The sequence below is a fragment of the Punica granatum genome, chromosome 1 (assembly GCF_007655135.1).
Source record: "Punica granatum isolate Tunisia-2019 chromosome 1, ASM765513v2, whole genome shotgun sequence".
NCBI classification, from domain to species: domain Eukaryota; kingdom Viridiplantae; phylum Streptophyta; class Magnoliopsida; order Myrtales; family Lythraceae; genus Punica; species Punica granatum.
In genome coordinates this window covers 14,286,545-14,306,629 of record NC_045127.1, presented here as the reverse complement: position 1 = coordinate 14,306,629, position 20,085 = coordinate 14,286,545, and the positions used below count along the sequence as shown (strand labels likewise).

Genomic DNA, 20,085 nt, shown 5'->3' with positions numbered 1-20,085 from the left:
AACTTAACGCATCTGGTACCGCCGTAATTTTCCTTCTGTCTTGGCCGACCTTCTTCAAGGTGGACATCGGATGTAGTCTGGTATGTTTTCAATAAATTATTATCTTTCCCAACAGGGAAAAAAAATCTAATTTTGAAACGATGGACTCCATGAAACATCAAATCAACGTGCCAAACTTGCAGCAATAAATAAATCAATGAAGATCATGAGTTACCTTGAGCCTTTGAGGGTCCCATAAACTTATGGATTACACAATATTCCTCACACACTCAGATGTTGGGCTACAATAAACAGCATCACATGTTTCCTGGACACTGGCCCACCAACAAGATTCAATAAGAGATCTAGCAACCCACCGACCTGATCAGGATCCCCCGGCAGATAATATAACATTATACACTCAACTCCCAACATCGTCACTCTCAATTATACAATCTGTGTTGTTCATAACTAATATATATATATATATATATATATATATATATATATATATATAAAACAGGCCATTTCTTTTTTGTTTTTCTTTTCTTATAGAACTACTATGGACAATCTTAAGTAGCATTACTTGATTCGCTGTAATAGAACTCATATGATTGCTTATGTGTTCAAGCTCGCACTCGACGTATGATTTTCATGTGCAGTCTTAATGAGTAGTACAATGGTTTGCCATAGTCAGAAGTTTTCTCGTAGCCCTGCCATATATGGTCTAATGAACACAACAACTTACTTAGCATGCCAACTAACATTGACAGTTGGCTCGCGCCATGCTATGTGCAAGGGTGAGTATTAAATGGAACTTAATATCGGATAGGACCATAGATTATTGAGCTCTATAAAGGGGAGCTGGTGACTCTCCTTATACATTTTTTAAAACTGCTTAACAGCTCAGTTGAAAATTTTAACATGTTAAAACATAATAGCTATATATGGCAATTGATCAATCAATCAATACAAATACGTAAAAGTATCATATACAACTTTTTATGTGAATCTCTAGCTCTTCCTTAAAAGATTTTTAGGATAATCAATTAATTAATATAATTTATGCGTCTCAATTAATGTTAAGGGTATATTATAAAGATAACAAAAAAGTAGTCAGACCTATTTATATTACAACACTTGATTGATATACAATATCTGAATCAACCTTAAACTTTTTCATATGTTTCATCGATTCACGAGCAGTCATTCAAACTTTTTCGAGAATTACAAAATATCCTCTCAAGAAATAATCAGTTAATCTATCAATTAATTATACTACCCACCATATTCTTTTTCCTTTTTAAAAATCTTGATTATAATGAAATTATTATAATTGATTATTATATTTAATAATTGGAAATAAAGATTAAAAATTTCTAAAAATTAATAATTTTCTCGATTTATAAAATAAACATTTAGAAGTTCTTTTTCCCTGAAAAATACTAGATATACCAGAGAAATTAGAAATAGCACCAAATATTACATTTAATTAATTTTTGTACACCTCACGAGTCGAATGATTTTCAGCAAAATTTATTAAATAATTATAAGTGCAAGCATGCGGGTTGCGCAGGTGTATTAATTAATTAAATATTTTTGGAAAATTTTATAATTTATGGAGATTTTTTTCTCAATATTACTTTTATTATTATTCCAATTGGTATTTAATCAAACAATATGACTTCATATAGTAAAATATTGCACAATATGGTACACCATTCACAATACCATACATATATAAATTGAGAAGAGAGACAGGAGTAATTTTACAACTTCATAGATCAAGGAAACAAGAGCCTGCAAAATATATAATGCTAACACTTTCATATAATAAATCTTCATGGCATATTCCGTCGTACTTTAATATGTACTAATATATCTAGAGTATAGGCAGGTCGTCTTATTCATTTAGCCCTCCATTTCCGCTTTTATGAAGTCCAGAAAAATATCTTTGTACGTAGTTTACTTTAAAAGCATCCCTTTGTTCCGTTCCCTCTTTCATGAAATGTAAGCTACGATTTTACCGCTATCGAGAGTAACCATCACTCATGAGCTTCCTTTGCTGCCGCTGCCACCACCACCTTCCCTTGGAGGTGCCTCAGCCAACACCACTATCTCTTCTCCTGCTATCTCCTAAAACCTTGCCTCCAGCACAGCCATCATCACGCTTACATACCACCCCATTTTTTTCTAACATAGCCAGTATATGGAACTTAAAATTTTGTTTGAGAATTAGAGGGTAGGATGTCGAGTGAAGAGTTGAAAGGAAGCAAATGCTACTTCCAGATGTTTGTTGGGAAGGTTTTGTGTGTATTGTATGATGATATGAGAGCAGATCAATTGTTATATCCCAAAAGGAGTGTTTAGCCCCCCGAAAATGACTCTGAGGATGACTCAAAAATTGATATTTAGATAAGCGCATTATTAAATTTTTCAAACAATCGAAAAGGCACTAAAGCACGAGCTCCAAACAAAATAAATTGTGGTGCATTCCTGCATCGCGTCTCAACTTTTATATATAATAATAATAATAATAATAATAATAATAATCAATTGATGTAATATATGTGTCTTATTTAACGCTAATCACATATTATAATTTTTTTAAATACAAAATATACTTGCGGGATTGAGCATTTCTCAGAAAAATTTTGGATATTAATTTTAATTGATTTTTCTATACCCGAGCGCGTAGACTTGTACCTAATTATAATATATAAAATACTAAAACTGGAAACATGAAGTTCCATTTTGATAATTCTTAGCGGTATAAAATCTCTCGAATGTGTGGATATTCTAATGATGGTGTTTTCATTATTATATAATAAAATTGCAATTTAACATTAAAAGTTTTATAGAAAGATAAAATGCTTCTCGATTCGTAAATAGACATTAAATTTTGTATTATAATGAATTAAATAATTTTTTAATATATTTCAAATGATTATTTTATTGATTTTTGCATATTACTCGCCCAAAATGCCGGTTTGCATTTAGTTTCTCCTTCTATAGGAGATGCCCATGGAGCAAGTAAGGAATAGGGGAAAAGGAAATAAAAGGTATACAGAAAATTTCAATAATGACGTCAAGCAGTAAACCTCTTGACTTCAAACTGACGATGACAGTTGTTGTACATGCATCGATTTCTCAATAGGTAATGTTAAAATGCTAAGACCATACGCTAACTCTCGATTCCAGAAAAGGTTTAAATGTCATGCGATTAGTCAAACATCACCAACTGTATGCATAGCACCAAATCAGCTCAGATGCTTTGTTTCCATTCATAAGCTTCCTAGCTGTAGTTTTTTTTTTTTTTTTGATAAATCCATTTAATGTAATGTTGAAGCTGGTTCAGTTCAAGTATGAACCCTGGCTAGTTGTCTATTGTGTAAGAAAAAGTCGTACATATTTGATATTTTCCCTTCAACTCAAATATTTTAAAATGGTAGACATGAACCCTTACCCAAAAACAAAAACAAAACAAAAAAAGGTAGACAAGAACGAAAAAAAGTAAAAGCAGCTGGGTCTGCATTTCCACCAAATGGGGAAAAAAAAAGATATTGAAAATATATAATTAACCGTAAGGAACATTTTTTTGGGGGAAAAAATTACAAAAATCCAATTATGATTAAGGGTTGGGATTTTGAAGAGACAATTAGCACCTTGTGATTCACACTACGGGATATAAAGTACATCACCGTTACTTTTTTCTTCACTTTTGCTCCTCAATCTTTGACTTGTTTTACTTTTTGTCCTAAACTTTTTCCTTTGTTATTTTTATACTCAACATTCAAGAATTTTTCACTTTAGTCTTACTGAAGGGAGGGAGGGCTTGGGGTCGCTAATCAGCTACCATGGGATTAGAGTGGGGGTCGCCGATTTGCGACCCCAGCCTCTCCTTCCCTTCGGTAGGACTAAAGTGAAAAATTCTTGAAAATTAACGATAAAAATGACAAAGAAAAAAGTTTAGGACCAGAAAGTAAAAAAATGTTAACGGTTGAGGACCAAAAGTGAATAAAAAAGTAGAAGTGATATTCTTTATGTCTCATAAAGTAAACCACGGGTATTAGTTATCCCTTAAAAATATACAAGGTTCAATTTGTCGCAACATCTAACCACAGGGGGTTTTGTACTTTTCTCCTTTTTTTTTTTTCCTTCTCTTTTCTTCAGCTAGGAACATGTTTCCATCCCAGAGAGGGTTTGATCTCGATTCATTAATTAATAGATTTTGCCATTTATTTAGAATTCACGTGTGCTATCAAATTTTAAAAACAATTTTCAAAGTAATATTTCTATTTATTGAATATATTTCTTGAAAAATTCCACGATCACTTTAAGTAACATCACTTGTAAACTATATGCCTTTAAATCAGATTCAATTGGAACCAAAACTATCACTTGTGTTGATTAAATCACTTATCATCTACACAATAAGGAAAATTCTTGCACAGACTCTAAAAAGATATTTCATAATGGGATACTCAGCTTTTTTTTATCACATACAAGTTCTTTCAAAATAGCTCAAGCATCAGTCCCTCCCGATCCTGTGTGCTCTCCCTAAAACCCTAACAACTCCCAAAACAAAACAGTTGTTGCTTCCGCCGGCACATCCAACTTCGCCTAGGCATGTCCGGCGACAATTTCTTCTCTTGTACCATGATAGATCTTTTGCCCTCATTTCTCTGTCTTTATCAGCCTCTCAGTTCTTAATCCTTAAATTCGACTCCATCTCCCTCTTTCCTCTGCTTGTTGCTTCACTTCGTTGTCCATTTTGAAGTTTTTTGTTGCAGATCTACTCCATCATTGTTGCTCCAAACTACTCCACTACCCATCCTCCTCCATCTTGGTTGATTGCCTTCAGCTATTACGATGATCAAACTCAGCTCGGTCCGTACCATGGCTACTTATCCCATTAGAACCTCTAGAGTCTTCTTCGGTCGCCACCACCTCTTCTCTACCAAGAAAAACTCTGGCTACCCAGACGCTCACCGTCGACGATTTACCAACTTAGTCTGATGGTACCTACCTTTTTGATGTTCTATCCACTACCCTAGTGTCCACGGGAAAGTGTCCTCAATCTAATTAGTTCGTCGATAGTTGTTCGGTCCTGTCTTGTGCCGGGTACGATTTGTTTGGGATATAATGGGTGTGATCACATGATTTTTTTTAATTTTTCTTCTGGGCCGAATTGACTAACAAGGGTTGATATGAACCCAATAGTTTTCTGGCCAGTACAAATGCCGGCAGAGTCATGGCTGGGATAGACTCCGACAAAGTCGCGGCTGGGTTAGGCGCGAGTAGTGTCGTTTGGTGGTTAATGTATATTATGTGTACAGATTAATAAATATTTCTTCTTCACCAAAAAAATAAGTTCTTTAAAAATTAAAAATACATTTTTAAACATAAATGTTTCAATCGCCTCACAAATTTAGATGGGCAAATTACAAAAAAAAAAATCCAAATTTTGTAAAATGTCTCAGTTTTGTCTTAAATTTTGTTTTGTAACAAAAAAAACCATAAAAGTTTTCTAAAATGTCTCAAAAATGACCTCCGTTATAACTTCCGTCAATTTTTGCCTACGTGTGACCTACGTGGACTGTTAAAGGGACCCACTAGCCTACGTGTGACCTACATGGACTGTTAAAAGGACCCACCATCAGCAGCAAAAATTGACGAAAGTTATAACGGATGTCATTTTTGAGACATTTTAGAAAACTTATGGTTTTTTTTGTTACAAAACAAAATTTAGGATAAAATTGAGACATTTTACAAAATTTGAGTTTTTTTTGTAATTTACCCAATTTAGATTGCAACTAAAATTCATCAATTTTTTTGGGTCAATGACGTGTCCTTAGGAGAAGTATCCACGTATCCTAAAAGTTAAACCAACTCAATAGACCGGTCCGGCCATTTGAATTAGCCAGCAATTTTTTTAATAGAATAACCACTTCCAAGGAAGAAGAAGAATAAAAAAGGGGGCCAAGGCAGTGGCTCCATCCGATGTCGGCCACCGCGGCCCAAATCCCCCCCTTGAGGCGGTAGTAGTTAGTTAGTGCCAACTCCCTCCCCCGACGTCCTCTTCTTCTTGCAAGCCCAGTGTTTTTTTTTCCAAAAGTATTTTACAATTTTTTATTCAATCAGGTTGTTCGATTTGCTAATAATCTGGTTTATTAGGTTGGTTTAAAAGTGGATGACATTGTCCAACGTGATTGACACGTGTGGCAAGACGAATCGTGAACGACTTTATAATATACACAAAGAGAAAATGTGAAAGACCATAGCATAACGCGCAAAATACAAAAATCACCAACGGTCAAGATTAAAAGTTGAAAAACTCAATAGATGAGATTTGTATACTACCATGAGACATTTTTTAGCGTTTCACTATAGATACACTTACATGGTGATAGTTTTTTGAACTGAGTATAATTGTAAGTTATCCTATTACTAGATTGGGCTTTTATATGAAACTTTGACATCGTTATTAGAGAAATCATTCAATTTGATCATCGAAAGATCAGTTTGCCAACAATTCGGTACATGAATTTTGCCAAGGTCATCGAAAAATCAGTTGGCCAACAATTTAGTCATCAAAAGATTAATTTTGCCAGCAATTTGATCCCTCCATGAATTTTGCCAACATTTTAGTTCTCGAAAGATCAGTTGACCAACAATTTGATCATCAAAGGATTAATTTTGTCAATAATTTGGTCCCTCGATGAATTTTCCTAACATTTTGGACCTCATCAGTTGACCAACAATTTGGCCTTTGAAAGACTGTTCCACCAAACAATTTAGTCCTGACATTAATTGATCGCCAACGCCGTGACGATAATTTGACTTGGAATGAAGTTGATATGACACATCTTTAACTAACGGCAATTGAAAATTTAATTTTTTTTAATCCTTAAACCTTATATGACATCATTTTAGTCGTCCATGTCTCCTAAAAAAAATCCACAACCTCACTTAAACTGAACAATATCGTTTCATCCCTCTACTATATCAGCTTTTAGGTCAAATTATCGTCACGGCGCCGATGATCAATTAATGTCGGGACTAAATTGTTTGGCGAAACGGTCTTTTGAGGACTAAATTGTTGTCGAACTGATCTTTCGATGATCAAATTATTGGCTAATTAATTTTTTAAGGACCAAATTGTTCGCAAAATTCATTGAAGGATGTGGTGCGACCTGCAAAACGCCTCTACACTGACGAATTTCTTGAAATCTACCGGAAGCAGCTCAAATTGGCATCAAATGATGGTTTGTCTCAACAAACGAGTTGAGGACACAGCCTATCGACTAAAATAAAAAAAATAAAAATAAAAAACCGAAGTTGAGGACACGCGATAATCTTTCATTGAGGAAAAGAGCAAGAGTGTACAGTACAGTATCGAACGCGAAAAATAATTTTATTCCACTTTATTTCCTTTTATGTATCTCTTTATGAGGATAACTTTTTTTTTTTAATTTGGAAAAAGCGGAGAAAAAAGAAACAATGGGAAAATAAAATGTTGATACTGGTAAATGGTAAAGTTCATCTTCCCTTCCACTGATTCAACCACAAAAAAAAAAAAAAAAATCATCCCTTCCGCTGCAAACCGCATACTGAGCTTAAAACAGAAGATGCCTCGTCTTCCTCATCTTTCATCTGCGCATCTACACAATCACCCAAAAGCAAACTGAATCTCCCAACCACAAACCCCCTCAGAAGAAAGAAATCCTTCCTCATCACTCTCCCCCAAACCCCAAACCCCACAGCCCCACCTCATCCCCAACCCCCAAAAGAAAGAAAAGAGAAAAAGGAAAATCAATAAACCACAGAGAGACACTGAACCAAAAGCCAACTCTCTCCCCCTCAGCAGCCATAGCACAGAAACCCCAAGTCATGATTTGATCTGTCACCATTGCCAGCCACCAGAGAAGGAAAAGCATAGAAAACCCATTGGAAAGGAAATGGGCTCATCCACCAGACCCAATTCTCTGTTCTTATCCTTCTTCTTCTTCTTGCCCCTCCTCCTCCTCCTCTGCCTCGCCCCGGTTTCTGAGTCTGCGACGGACTTCAAGGCCCTCGTCTACAAGGGCTGTGCCAAGCAGGCATTCGTGGACCCCACCGGGGTCTACTCGCAGGCTCTGTCGGCCCTTTTCGGGTCTCTGGTCTCCCAGTCCACCAAGGCCAAGTTCTTCAAGGCCACCTCCGGCAGCGGCCAGACCAACATCACCGGGCTCTTCCAGTGCCGGGGGGACCTCTCCAACTCCGACTGCTACAGCTGCGTCAGTGGGCTCCCCATCCTCTCCGACAAGCTCTGCGGCAAGACCATCGCCGCCCGGGTCCAGCTCTATGGCTGTTACCTCCTCTACGAGGTTGCTGGGTTTGTTCAGGTCTCAGGTGATAACAATATCATTGTCTTGATTTGTTGTTCTCACTACCTCAGATTGCTCGAGATTACAAATTTTCATCCTTTCTTTCACTTATTTCTGAAAATATCTGATCTTTTTTTCTTTTGGGCAAATGGGAAAATGCAAATTTTTTTTTCCAATTTTTCTTGAGAAATAGTATGAATTTTGAGCAATTTCAGTCAAAATAGGATCTTCTGTAGCGATTTAGCTTCTGAGAAATGGGATGGCGACCATGGTAGATTCCCAGTGTGCATTCACCTCGTCCGCTTGGTCGGCTATTACATGTCTTCTCATGAATTTTGGCACCTCAGGGATGGAAATGTTGTACAAGACCTGCGGTGGGACTAATGTTGCTGGGAGTGGGTTCGAGGAAAGGAGGGATACCGCTTTCTCGGTGTTGGAGAGTGGAGTGGTGAGCGGCCACGGATTCTACACCACGAGCTACCAGTCGATGTACGTGTTGGCACAGTGCGAGGGGGATGTTGGGGACTCTGATTGTGGAGACTGCGTTAAGACCGCTGTTCAGAGGGCCCAGGTCGAGTGCGGGAGCTCCATCTCAGGGCAAGTTTATCTCCACAAATGCTTCATAAGCTACAACTACTACCCGAATGGGGCCCCGATGAGATCCACTTCTTCACCGGGTTCTTCGTCTTCTTCAGTATCCTCTTCTTCACCATCAGGTAATTCCCAAATTCGATTGGGTTCCCCTGGTAATTTGTGCTAATGGGTCTGTCCTGAGGAAAATTCTTGTATCTAAAGTTGATAGGGAAATCTCAGGACTTGCTGATTGAATTTCCTGCTAGAAGGGTGGATTTTCTTTTCGCAAACAGTTGCCGTGATTTCACTTGATTGAAGTTGACAGGGAGATCAAAGCTCTATATATGGTTATTTGTGTGCTTCAGTGGTAATTGCCTGAATTGTCTTCTGATGATAATCTAGTTCGTTTCTTTCTTTCATTGACGTTCGTCATAATTTAAGAGGAGAAAAATGGAATGATGGAGAACTCAGAACAGGTTTTCAGAAGCAAAACAATGGAAGACGTCTGCAGTTAAATGATTGAGTTATATGTGCGTCCAAATAAGCCAGCTGTTGGTGTCATTTCTCATTAAGTTTTCTTTCATATTCGCATCATCTTCATCTATACAATCAGATAAGTCGAAGAATAATGCCGGAATCACTCAATAATAAAGTTGGTGGAGAAATCTTGGTTATTCTCTTATTAGTCAGAGCATTAGTGACTTCCATTCTGAAACTTTGTTATGTTCAGCTTTCCCCTTTGGTCCAAATAATTTGGTTCGATGATCAACATGTACATTTGTGTTGGTAAGGCTACTTGGTGGGGTCTTCTTTCGTATTATTGATTGATGAGGTCTTTTGCTTCTGGACCCGAATAATAGCTCTTTCTCTCTTGGAAATGAAGACAAGTGAAATTCCTTATTGGTTTCTTTTTGACTTATTATTATTATGGGTATACAAAATGCTGGTCTCTGATGTTGGGCTCGACGGGTATCAGGTTCAGGGCAAAATACGGGAAAGACTGTGGCCATCATACTAGGAGGGGTTGCAGGAGTCGGCTTTCTAATCATTTGCTTGCTATTCGCAAGAAACTTGCTGAAGAAGCATGATGGTACGTATATGGGACGACATACAAAACTCATCTCTTTGATTCTGCTCCCCATAATTTTCAAGTTCGTTTGGTACAATGAAATGGAAAAGGAACAGATGGATTTGTTACAGAATGCAATCAATTATGAACTTTAGCACAACATTATGTTCGAGCTTTTCCATTCCTTCACATGGGACATGATCATTATTGACATAATTATAACCAACCGACTAACAAATCGATCTCCTGTCTTTTCAGATTTTTGAGGGAGCCTGGGATGGGAGGGAAGATCTGTATTTTGAGGTGGATTCTTTGTTCATGCTGTTCATTTTCATTGAGAAAATGAAATTTTGTGGAGTTGGGAGAATTTTTATGCTTATAAGCTGTTTTAGGGTGGAAATTGTTAATCTGATCATCAGCTCTAGAAGAGGAGAAGGAATCAGGGCACTGAACATAATGAACCAATTTTCTTTTCACAAAGGTGAATTGAATTTGTTAGTAGCAATGTGCTGTATCATTTCATGTATGAACAGAAGCTGTGAAGCAAGCAATGGAAATTATTTTTAAAAAAATATTTTTGCCCGTTATTTTCTTTTAAATTTTTTGATAAAGTTTGTTTATTATCCGTGTCACGTGGATTTGCGTGCGTCTTTTGCCCTTTTCTCCAGAATAATGCTTCCCCAGTTTCTTCTCAACTTTGTACTTTTTTATACCTTTTTTTTTCAAATTAATAAATTATTTCAATAAATAATTGGAAAAATAGCATAATATGACCCAAAGTTTGATCCTTTGGCAAATTTTATACAAACCTTTAAAAATTCTACCATATGTTACAATGGTCAGTTTTCAATTTCAAATTTGGTACACTGCAATTTTTCTATCCGACGTATGCAGTGGAATAATTGTTGGACCTATTATGTGCCATGAATAGATGCATTGCCTAACCACGCGTGTCCTGCATCAGTAAAATTAGAAAAATCATAACGAGCTGGATTTGAAATAAGCACGAAATATTGTACCATATGGTGTAATTTTTAAAAATGGTGAAATTGGACAAAATGCCAAACTATGTGCAGGATATTTCTATTTTTCTGATTATTTATTTATTTTTATTATTATTTTATTTTAAAAAAGGGGGAAGCCTTACCCTTTTTGAAAATGGTGGCAACTGGCACTTTTCTTTATTCGGTCAACACACGCATGTATATATATATATATATATATACATACATACATACAGACTAATTTAGGCGATATAAAAAAAAGAAAATAGAATAAATAAAAGGCCTTGGATTGCCAAAACCGCGCATTACAACTCCTCGAGCTTACTGTAAGCTTTGTTTATACCTTTGTAGTTGCAGCATCCAAATAAACAGTCGTTAATGTCAGATACCTCGGTCCAAACTCGCTCTTTAGACGCGCAAAGTTCGAAACGCGATTCACCAAATCAGCTATGATATATATACTTTGGAGTAATGTCCGTTCGACTCTACTAGGTCAATCTGCGCCCTAAATCAACCGGACCATTGAATGTTCCCCTTCGCGGCGTTGCTGCTTGTGAATGGTAGCTGTCGGTTTGGGTTGGCGTGTCTTTGGTGGTCCTTGATGCTCATTTTTATCACCTTCCCGGTTAATATCTTCATCTCTCCTCTCTCTTCCAGCATATCATCTGAGTGATGCGATAGTTGATAAAGTCGCTGCTAGTTTAAATCAGGAAGCTCTATGAATATAATTTTACATTTTATAAGCAAGACATAAGGTTATCAGAATTACGATTCTAAGATTTCGACTCCCGGTGTGAAATCGGAATTGCCATTTCCCTATGAATTGTAGAATTGTGCAATTCTATTATTCGACTCGCGAGTCTAACAACCATGGCGAGACTCATAGGTTTAGTAGGAGATGGAAAAAGGAAAATAAATGGATAAATAAATTCGATTGAGAAGAATCGAGTGTTTCTTCTTTTTTCGGTTATAAGGAAGGTCAATGGACCTAATACAATAAATAAAAATCTAAAGGGTCATAGGCAATCACACTAGATATCGAACCTAAAATCTCTTCGGTCGGGAAGAATCAGGAGCTTCTTAATGTTGGATCAAGATCGAGTGCCAAATGCACTGAATTCGCTTCCTTAAATTATATATATTTATGTCTTTTTTGGTGAGAACCTTGATATTTGAAAATCCAATTAGGTCCCGATTAATCTAATCGAACCGGGTTGGCCTCTAAGTGATAAAGCACCTCCAACGTTAATTTATATATATATATTTATGTTTGATCGTTAATTATTTGTGCAAGTTATCACATTCTCTAATGGGACAAAAAATAAATAATTTCTAAATGATTTAGGTGGCGTTTGGTAACAGAATGGAATTTGACTATACTTAATTCTACGGGATGAAAACAAAAATAATTGAGAATATTTATTATTAAAAAATTAATTGTAATTACGATTAAGAAAAAAGTATGTGATAAAATTTATTATTAAATTGAATAAGAAAATAAAAAAGTAATGATTGTTCTGTTAAATTAAGGAAAATGTAACTGATAGTTGAAATAATTTAATATTAAAAATTAATTATAATAATGATTAAAAAATGTATGTTAGAAAATTTATTATTAAATTAAATTAAAAGATTAAAAAGTAATTATTATATTGTTAAATAGGAGAAAAATAAAATGAAATTAAATGGGGGTAGAATACAATTTAGTAAATAAACAAAGTAAAAATTTTGGAAGTAATTTTTTTTTTCTCTTCTACGTCGTTCTCAATCGCACTTAAAAAATTCACATTTTAACGAAATTATATCAATGTCAGCCGCCACGTGAGATTTTCGTCACGGTTTGCATACGCAGATAACGGCATGACTAAAACATTATTTATTCGTTTCTACATCTAATGATATTGAAGCTTGATTGCTTAAATTCCAGTTTAGCACGTTTCATGGCCGAATTTTATTAGCATGGACTCCTCGTACCTAAATACATTATTGGAACAGTCCAACGTTGGTGACCCCCGCGTCATCCACGCCCGAGCCATCCGGACCGCCGCCGCGGACCGCTGCCTCCACCACCGCCTCATCACCCTTTACTCCAAACTCCCCGGCCTCCTGCCCTACTCTGGTCGCCTCTTCTTCACCCAGATCCCATTCCCGAACGTCGTCTCATGGACCTCCCTCATCTCCGCTCACTCCGCCTCCCCGGCCGCCCTCCGCCACTTCGTCTCCATGCTGCGCCAACCCACCCTCCCCAACCACCGGACCCTCCCCTCTCTCCTCAGGACCTGCGCCGCCCTCCTATGCACCCACTTCGGGCTCTCCCTCCACTCCCTGTCCGTCAAGCTCGGCCTCTCCTCCGAGCCCTTCACGGGGTCCGCCCTCCTCAACTTCTATTTCAAGTGCCGCTCTCCCCGGGACGCACTAGGGGTGTTCGACGAAATGCTGGATAGAGACGAGGTCTGCTACTCTGCTGCAATCGTTGGGCTGGCCCAGAATTCTCGGCCGGTCGATGCGCTCTCAGTGTTTGCCGAAATGAGGAGAGGCGAAATTGGGTCTACAATCTATAGCATTTCAGGGGCATTGAGGGCGGCATCGGAGATGGCAGCAATGGACCAGTGCGGGATTATTCACTCCCACGCAGTGGTCACGGGTTTCGATCAGAATGTAGTTGTTGCTAGCGCTCTCATCGATGGGTATGGGAAGTCAGGATTGGTTTTAGAAGCTAGGCGAGTTTTCGATGAGAACTTGCCCATTATGAATATGGTCGGGTGGAATGCAATGATGTCGGGTTATGCCCAGCAGGGTGATATCGAGCCGGTCATGGAGCTCTTGCACAAGATGGAAGGGGGAGGATTTGTTCCTGACGGGTATACCTTCCTGGCTATCCTCTCAGCATGCTACAATAGTGCCAGTTCGGCAGAGGATGTCGAACGGTGGATCGCTCGAATGAGGGCTGATTATGGACTGGAGCCTGGACTGGAGCACTACACTTGCCTGATAAGTGCAATGGCCCGGGCTGGTAGATTGGAGGATGCAAAGAGGCTTGCCCTGGCTATGCCATTTGAACCCGATGCTGCGGTGTGGCGGTCAATCCTAATGGCCTGCAGACATCTGGGTGACGCTGACAAGGCAAGGGAAATGGCAAAGAGACTGCTGGAACTAAACCCCAGCGATGACTCGGCCTACGTAATTGCGTCCAATGCGCTTTCGACTGCAGGAGAATGGGATGAGGTCGCTGAGGTGAGAAAAGCGATGAAGGACAGGAGAGTGAGGAAAGAGGTGGGCCAGAGCTGGGTCGAGACACGTGGGAGGGTCCATGTGTTTATGGCTGGTGACCGGCGGCACGAGAGGAGGGGTGAGATCTATGCAAAGCTAGAGGAACTGATGTCGGCTATTGAGCAGTTAGGTTACGAGCCTATAATGGACGAGATGGTGCATCACGAGTCGGTAGTTGAGGCAGAGAAGAGGGAGAGGCTTCAGCACCACAGCGAGAAGCTGGCAGCAGCATTCGGACTCCTGGAGGGTGTCACACCACCCGGTAAGGCACTGAGGATTGTGAAGAACTTGCGGATCTGTAGGGACTGCCATGAGGTGTTCATGTACATTAGCAGAGTGGTAGATAGAGAGATCATAGTGAGGGATGCGAACAGATACCATAGATTTTCCGGTGGTGTTTGTACTTGCCGTGATTTTTGGTGACCTAACTTCATACAATGGTTCCATTTCTTCATTTTACATTTCCATCATTTCATGGGCAAAACACATCCAATTTTCTTCATTTTTCCACTGAAATTGTCCGAAACTTTGATGGAAGAAAACATTTTTGAATTATTCAAAGACATTTTTTCGCTTTATTTTCCCTGTTTACTGAGAAAAGGAAAACAAGCTCTTTTTTTCTTGTTCTAAACTGATATATCTGACATAATACTAGGATAATCGACAATCATCAAAGCACGGGGAAATCATGAACACATTAGTTTTAACTCCAAAAATATAATGATGCCAGGAATCCAAACAGGCAACCCATATGACAAATTTCTGACGCTTACTAAAAAATCCCTACTCTGAAACAAACTGCAAAATGCATGTGCTATATCAACCGAGTCCTGAACAACTGACTGATAGATGAAAAATTAAGAACTCCTTAAACGATAGCATTGGCAGCACTTGCAATTCTGGGCCACAGATCAGCACATTCCTTCCCAATGGGACCAGTGATGGCAGATCCTAGGGGACACCGGAAACAAAAGCATCAGAAGTCATGGAAGCAAACATAATTCAACCTTTTCTAATCATATATTATCAAATAGAAAGAGACATGCAATCTATATGGACCAGTACCTTTCATTTCTCCCTTAGGGTTCACGATAACACCGGCATTATCTGCAAGTAAATGAATTTACCATCAGCAATTATCTCAGCTATCTAGCATGCAAGAATCAAACCAATGAACATGCCCAAGCCAAAACAAGTTCCACACCCCACATATCAGGCCATAAGGGCCTGGAACAACTGCAATAGCATCTAGCCACACAAACTGTTAATCTAAGGGGCAACTTCAAGGGAAAAGCTTGGAGAAAACAAAATGTAGAGCCCAGATGGAGCAGATGTGAGCATTGAAGGGCAAGAACATCTGTAACGAAGGACACGACTCACTTTTCCAGACTCGTAACTGTATCAACCACTGAGATAAGGTGGATACTTGACTAATGTCTGGTAACAACTCGAGCAGCATACGTCTCCAACTACAAGCATATCATCAAACAAGTCCTAGAACCAAAGCAGTTTAGAGGCCAGAATGAACATACAGGCTTGCTCATGTACAAAGGAGTAGAGAACAAGTATGAACTACAAGGATATATAAACAGAATAGTGTCCCAACCTTGACAGGGATGATAAAAGAATTTTAACATCTGGTGTAGGGGAAGGTTGTGCAGCTATTTTAGCTGGCTATGGGACGTACAAAGAAACTACCCAAAACAATTCTTCACACCACATCACCAGCTTAAAAAAAGTTAACACCGCCTATGAAATATATGACAAGCAAGACAACAATGTCCATAAAAACCCAATAGCAGACAATCTCAACTGTGAGAAACGAACCGAACTGCATTGACAAAACTCAAAACATAACAAAAGTACTGGCAGTTCAATAAGCACTTTAAAAGTATCGACCTTCGAAGTACATGTAGACACCGTCCTTTCTGCGCCAAGGCTTGCGCTGCCTCACGATGACGGCGGGCATCACCTTCTTCCTGAGGTCGGGCTTCCCCTTCTTGACAGTGGCCATAACCATGTCCCCGACACAGGCAGAGGGCAGCCTGTTAAGACGACCCTTGATCCCCTTCACGGAGATGATGTACAAGTTCTTGGCCCCGGTGTTATCGGCACAGTTAACCGTGGCCGCCACTGGGAGACCCAGCGACATCCTGAACTTGTTACCCGCCGATCCTCCGCGTCCTATAAGCCAAAAAAAAAAAACTACATCAAATCCTCAGTCTTCACATTCTCTCCGATAACTCCACATTCATTTTACACGATAACAGGGCAACTCTAAATAACTTCCGTCATCGCAAATTCCAACAAAATTCACCGCCATTACAACAACAGTAGATTAAAGATTTAAGATTCAGTAGTCTTAATACATTCATAATCAAATTGAGATTTCTCCAACCCGAATATAGATCAGAAAGTCAGCGAATCTTCAGCTACATGTCATAAACTATCAGCAGACGTGATCAAGCCTCAATTCTACAAAAAGAAAATGTACATGTTCACAGGTAAAAGGAACGGATAGCACAACTTAGTCCGCATATATTCTCACATGAAGCAAACAGAAGAAGGAAGAAGACGAGTGAAGAAGGAGAAGCTCGGAGAGAGAGATAGAGCTGACCTCGCTTCGACATCTTGGACGGCTGTAGAGAAACTCAGGCCTCGATTAGGGTTTTGAGCTGCTTATAAAGGGAGTATTTTTGTGTGGGAGAGCTAACAGCGGCAGCTAGGGTTTCCATTTTAAGTTCATGAAATTACAATGGAGCCCGCGTGCTCTTTAAAATTATAGAACGGTACCTGAAGTTTTCGTCAACTTATTATTCCGTCCACGACCAGTTTTGATGGCATGATTAGAGAGATTTTTTTAAGAAAATTCTAAAATTAGCAAATTTAATATCAATAAATCTCCGGAGCATACCACTAAACTCACGAAAGGATTACTAGAGTTAGTTGAGAAATGAGACGTAAAGAAATCTCTTTTTATGTGATAGAAAAATTTTATTGAATGCTACTGGACTATGTTTATCATTTTGCTTTTTCTTTGAATTTTCATTTATTTGTCATTTCACAATGGTTGGGGAGCAATATTTTTGTTTGTGGTAGTTGAGAGAGTAGGAATTTCATTTAAAAATTTTTGGAAGTAACATCTACAAGGGGTTTAAAGTTGAATAGATCGTTTTGTGAATTTCAGATGGAAATTGGGTTGATTGCAAGATACTCGAGAGTTCTAGATATATCGCATGTCACTTTGTCGCCCTCTGTGGGAACTTACCTAATAAGCCATGCTGCTAATGACAAGATCACAAACTCAACAAGCCGAAACAACGATTTCTCATCGGCCTCTGCCCTGCTTAGTGCCCAGATACAGGAGCACTCTTTTGTGCCCTGTCTCAAACAGAGTGAGTGATCATGTCTATGATGGCTGTTGATCAGCAAGTACTCTATCGTTCAATTGCTGCTGAAATGAGAAGGGCAAATAAAATCTTTGCTGGTTGTTTCATGTTATTGTTCTATGATTATTGGAATGGTAATTAACTGTATCACATCGCCAAGAAGAACTATCGAACCTTCAACAATCACCCTGAAGTTGCACGCAACCAGGCAGTCTGATTGAGCATTGCCCTTGAATTTCTTGGAGTATAACTTATGTCCTTGACGTTTGAGAACTTCAGTTTTACAGCATTTTTTTGATAGGAATTTGTTGTGCCAGGATAGAAATTGGGCTATTTTTCTGTGGATTAGTGATGCTTTGATTTCAAACGTAACAAAATCACAAACTGTTAGTCTAATTTGGTGTATCTCCTTGGTGAAGAGAACTTCGGGATCTTCAACCACCGATGCCTAAAGCGCATGCCTCCACGAACTTTGACTGGGAAATGTATTCTCTTGGACTTCCTGACAAATAAGTTCTGGCATCTTCGTTTGAGGTTCTTAGCTCTTGAGGTACTAGCGAAGCTACTCATGCACCCACAACCTACATGTACAGAGTGGGGATCAAGAATTTCCTTAAAGATTTGTTTTAGTATGAGCTGAAATCGGTCCAAACCAAGAACGATGAATTATATGTCCAGGTTTACAGAGAAGGTTTGGTTTCCGTTCCTATTCAAAAAGGTCGTAATCTAACTGGATTCTTACCTTCGCTAACTGACACAAAGGAAGCATAATTTTTCATCATAGAAAATTTTGTATTGTCCTGTTTGGAGACTTTTCAGCAGAAGATATGATCATACCTTTAGGTTCCTCTTCATGCTCTCTTTCTTCTTCTGGGCCTTCACTGTGAAGGATCTGTAGTTTGAAAAATGAACATAAAACATCCGGGTAACAGTCAGAAACTAGATAGTTGTATTTGAAGGTATGATACTGGTTGATCACCTTGACAAGACTGTTCAAGCGCTTTCTCATCCTTCTCTGTGTAAAGCCTCGAGTGCACTATGTGAACAATCAACATGAGTTAATGCTTGCAATAATTCTTGTAAAGGTAACAGAATCCGATGTTGTTTCATTCTTTTACCTTCACATGATATTTGACGAAGGCATGGAAATTCAGTAAACTCCATACTATCTTGTCCAGCCTTTTGCCTTTCACATGATGTGAAGTAATATCTGCATCACCGATAAGTGGACTGTGTTAAGAGGTGAGTTAAACTGCTGATCCTTCTTCTTTATTATCCTTAAGTCTTCTCTTGTCTACCAATTTCATTGTATCAGAATGTTGGTCGGACTTGGACCAACAAGCGGGCCTTGGAATTCGTGCCTTGACCGGTCACCGCCAGTTCGGTTCTAATAAACTTCCTTGGAAATGATGATTATGTAACAAAGTGAGTGCATACCGAACGAAACGAAACCGCAGTTGGTGCTCAAATCTTCAAGTGGTTCCCCTCTCAACTCGGCAGGAGGGATAGGTGACCATGTACATGGAGGTGCTTTGGCCCATTCTTCTGAACTTCCCACATCCATGAGTTCTTGATTTTCGAAAAGAAAGCATAATAATTATCACTGAACTTTCGTTTAAGGCACCTAAACCTACAGAAGATACACAAAAGACATTGGATTGGTCTTGTATATTGTTCAGACGGACCTGAAAGAATGTGGTTGCTACGATCACATCTGGATCTTCTTTGAATCGCATAGGAAAAACTGTTGCGATCTTCCGTGGCTGTCAATTTAAAAATTGCATCATTTTAGACCGCTTTGCAGATTTATATGGACAAAGTTGGGATATATTGGTGGTCATGCGTGAGAGTTCATCTTTCTTTCAGTTGATCTTGCTAATCATGGTGAGTTCTCGAGTGTGAGACTGACTTACCTGTCTGATGACAAAGAAGGGCTCTCTGTGGTGATAGACGAGTTTGATTGGCTTGTACATCCCTTGAAGCTGTTCCTGAGAGTTAACATTCCGCAGCATCTCTTTCAGTTGACAGCTTAGAAGTTTTGCTTGCACCGCGGAGATCTCCGTGATGACCTTTATCGACTCTATAGTATGAAGATGTAGACATTTGAAGTCCATGTGTTTATTAGAATGTTTATCTTCCAGGAAATAGTTTTTCAAATTTTAAAACTTCTTGGTCTGTTGAAACTGGTCTTGGTCAAGCTGGAAGCTCATTACAATTTATAGAAAATGATCTACAGCATTTTGTTCTGCAATCATTTGCCAGAGATTAGATGGGAGAAAAACGGACATCCTTACAGTGATGTTTGATAGATGTTGAATAATCGAACCTTTGCCTGGGGGGATCTTAGATAAGTTGAGCTTGATAGTGAGCTGGTATCCATCTTTGGCGGGTTCAACGATCGTTAAAGCATCTGCACAGATTTCCTTTATCAT

General features: G+C 38.7%; 4 protein-coding genes across 4 annotated transcripts; 2 read left to right on the top strand and 2 right to left on the bottom strand.

Moving 5' to 3' along the window:
- Positions 1-7,547: 7,547 nt before the first annotated feature.
- On the top strand, positions 7,548-10,572 carry LOC116192334 (plasmodesmata-located protein 2-like). The gene is made up of 4 exons (XM_031520864.1): positions 7,548-8,373; positions 8,696-9,064; positions 9,898-10,011; positions 10,249-10,572. The coding sequence occupies exons 1-4, from the start codon at positions 7,941-7,943 to the stop codon at positions 10,254-10,256; spliced, it is 924 nt and encodes a 307-aa protein (XP_031376724.1). The 5' UTR covers positions 7,548-7,940; the 3' UTR covers positions 10,257-10,572.
- Positions 10,573-12,898: 2,326 nt separating this feature from the next.
- LOC116188617 (putative pentatricopeptide repeat-containing protein At1g68930) lies at positions 12,899-14,766 on the top strand. Its single transcript, XM_031518083.1, has one exon. It carries the CDS (start codon positions 12,954-12,956, stop codon positions 14,685-14,687), a length of 1,734 nt encoding a protein of 577 aa, XP_031373943.1. The 5' UTR covers positions 12,899-12,953; the 3' UTR covers positions 14,688-14,766.
- A 174-nt stretch (positions 14,767-14,940) lies between these two features.
- On the bottom strand, positions 14,941-17,032 carry LOC116188621 (60S ribosomal protein L23). The gene is made up of 4 exons (XM_031518097.1): positions 16,882-17,032; positions 16,164-16,448; positions 15,330-15,371; positions 14,941-15,215 (listed from the first exon to the last, which is right to left on the bottom strand). The coding sequence occupies exons 1-4, from the start codon at positions 16,892-16,894 to the stop codon at positions 15,133-15,135; spliced, it is 423 nt and encodes a 140-aa protein (XP_031373957.1). The 5' UTR covers positions 16,895-17,032; the 3' UTR covers positions 14,941-15,132.
- A 949-nt stretch (positions 17,033-17,981) lies between these two features.
- Positions 17,982-20,085, bottom strand: LOC116203593 (actin-related protein 2/3 complex subunit 2B-like). Its single transcript, XM_031535394.1, has 7 exons — positions 19,980-20,085; positions 19,567-19,733; positions 19,335-19,416; positions 19,091-19,222; positions 18,772-18,863; positions 18,491-18,689; positions 17,982-18,234 (listed from the first exon to the last, which is right to left on the bottom strand). The coding sequence occupies exons 1-7, from the start codon at positions 20,083-20,085 to the stop codon at positions 18,041-18,043; spliced, it is 972 nt and encodes a 323-aa protein (XP_031391254.1). The 3' UTR covers positions 17,982-18,040.

What these genes read in the sequence shown, in the direction of transcription:
- LOC116192334 (XM_031520864.1), top strand. Translation starts at nt 7,941, where the DNA reads ATGGGCTCATCCACCAGACCCAATTCTCTGTTCTTATCCTTCTTCTTC. An exon ending in TGGGTTTGTTCAGGTCTCAG is followed by an intron (nt 8,374 to 8,695) that starts GTGATAACAATA and finishes TTGGCACCTCAG; the next exon opens with GGATGGAAATGTTGTACAAG. An exon ending in ATCCTCTTCTTCACCATCAG is followed by an intron (nt 9,065 to 9,897) that starts GTAATTCCCAAA and finishes GACGGGTATCAG; the next exon opens with GTTCAGGGCAAAATACGGGA.
- LOC116188617 (XM_031518083.1), top strand. Translation starts at nt 12,954, where the DNA reads ATGGACTCCTCGTACCTAAATACATTATTGGAACAGTCCAACGTTGGT.
- LOC116188621 (XM_031518097.1), bottom strand. An exon ending in TGTCTACATGTACTTCGAAG is followed by an intron (nt 15,372 to 16,163) that starts GTCGATACTTTT and finishes ATTTACTTGCAG; the next exon opens with ATAATGCCGGTGTTATCGTG. An exon ending in CCCTAAGGGAGAAATGAAAG is followed by an intron (nt 15,216 to 15,329) that starts GTACTGGTCCAT and finishes GGTGTCCCCTAG; the next exon opens with GATCTGCCATCACTGGTCCC.
- LOC116203593 (XM_031535394.1), bottom strand. Translation starts at nt 20,085, where the DNA reads ATGATAAAGGAAATCTGTGCAGATGCTTTAACGATCGTTGAACCCGCC. An exon ending in TCGTCAAATATCATGTGAAG is followed by an intron (nt 18,690 to 18,771) that starts GTAAAAGAATGA and finishes TTGTTCACATAG; the next exon opens with TGCACTCGAGGCTTTACACA. An exon ending in GCATGAAGAGGAACCTAAAG is followed by an intron (nt 18,235 to 18,490) that starts GTATGATCATAT and finishes CTGTACATGTAG; the next exon opens with GTTGTGGGTGCATGAGTAGC.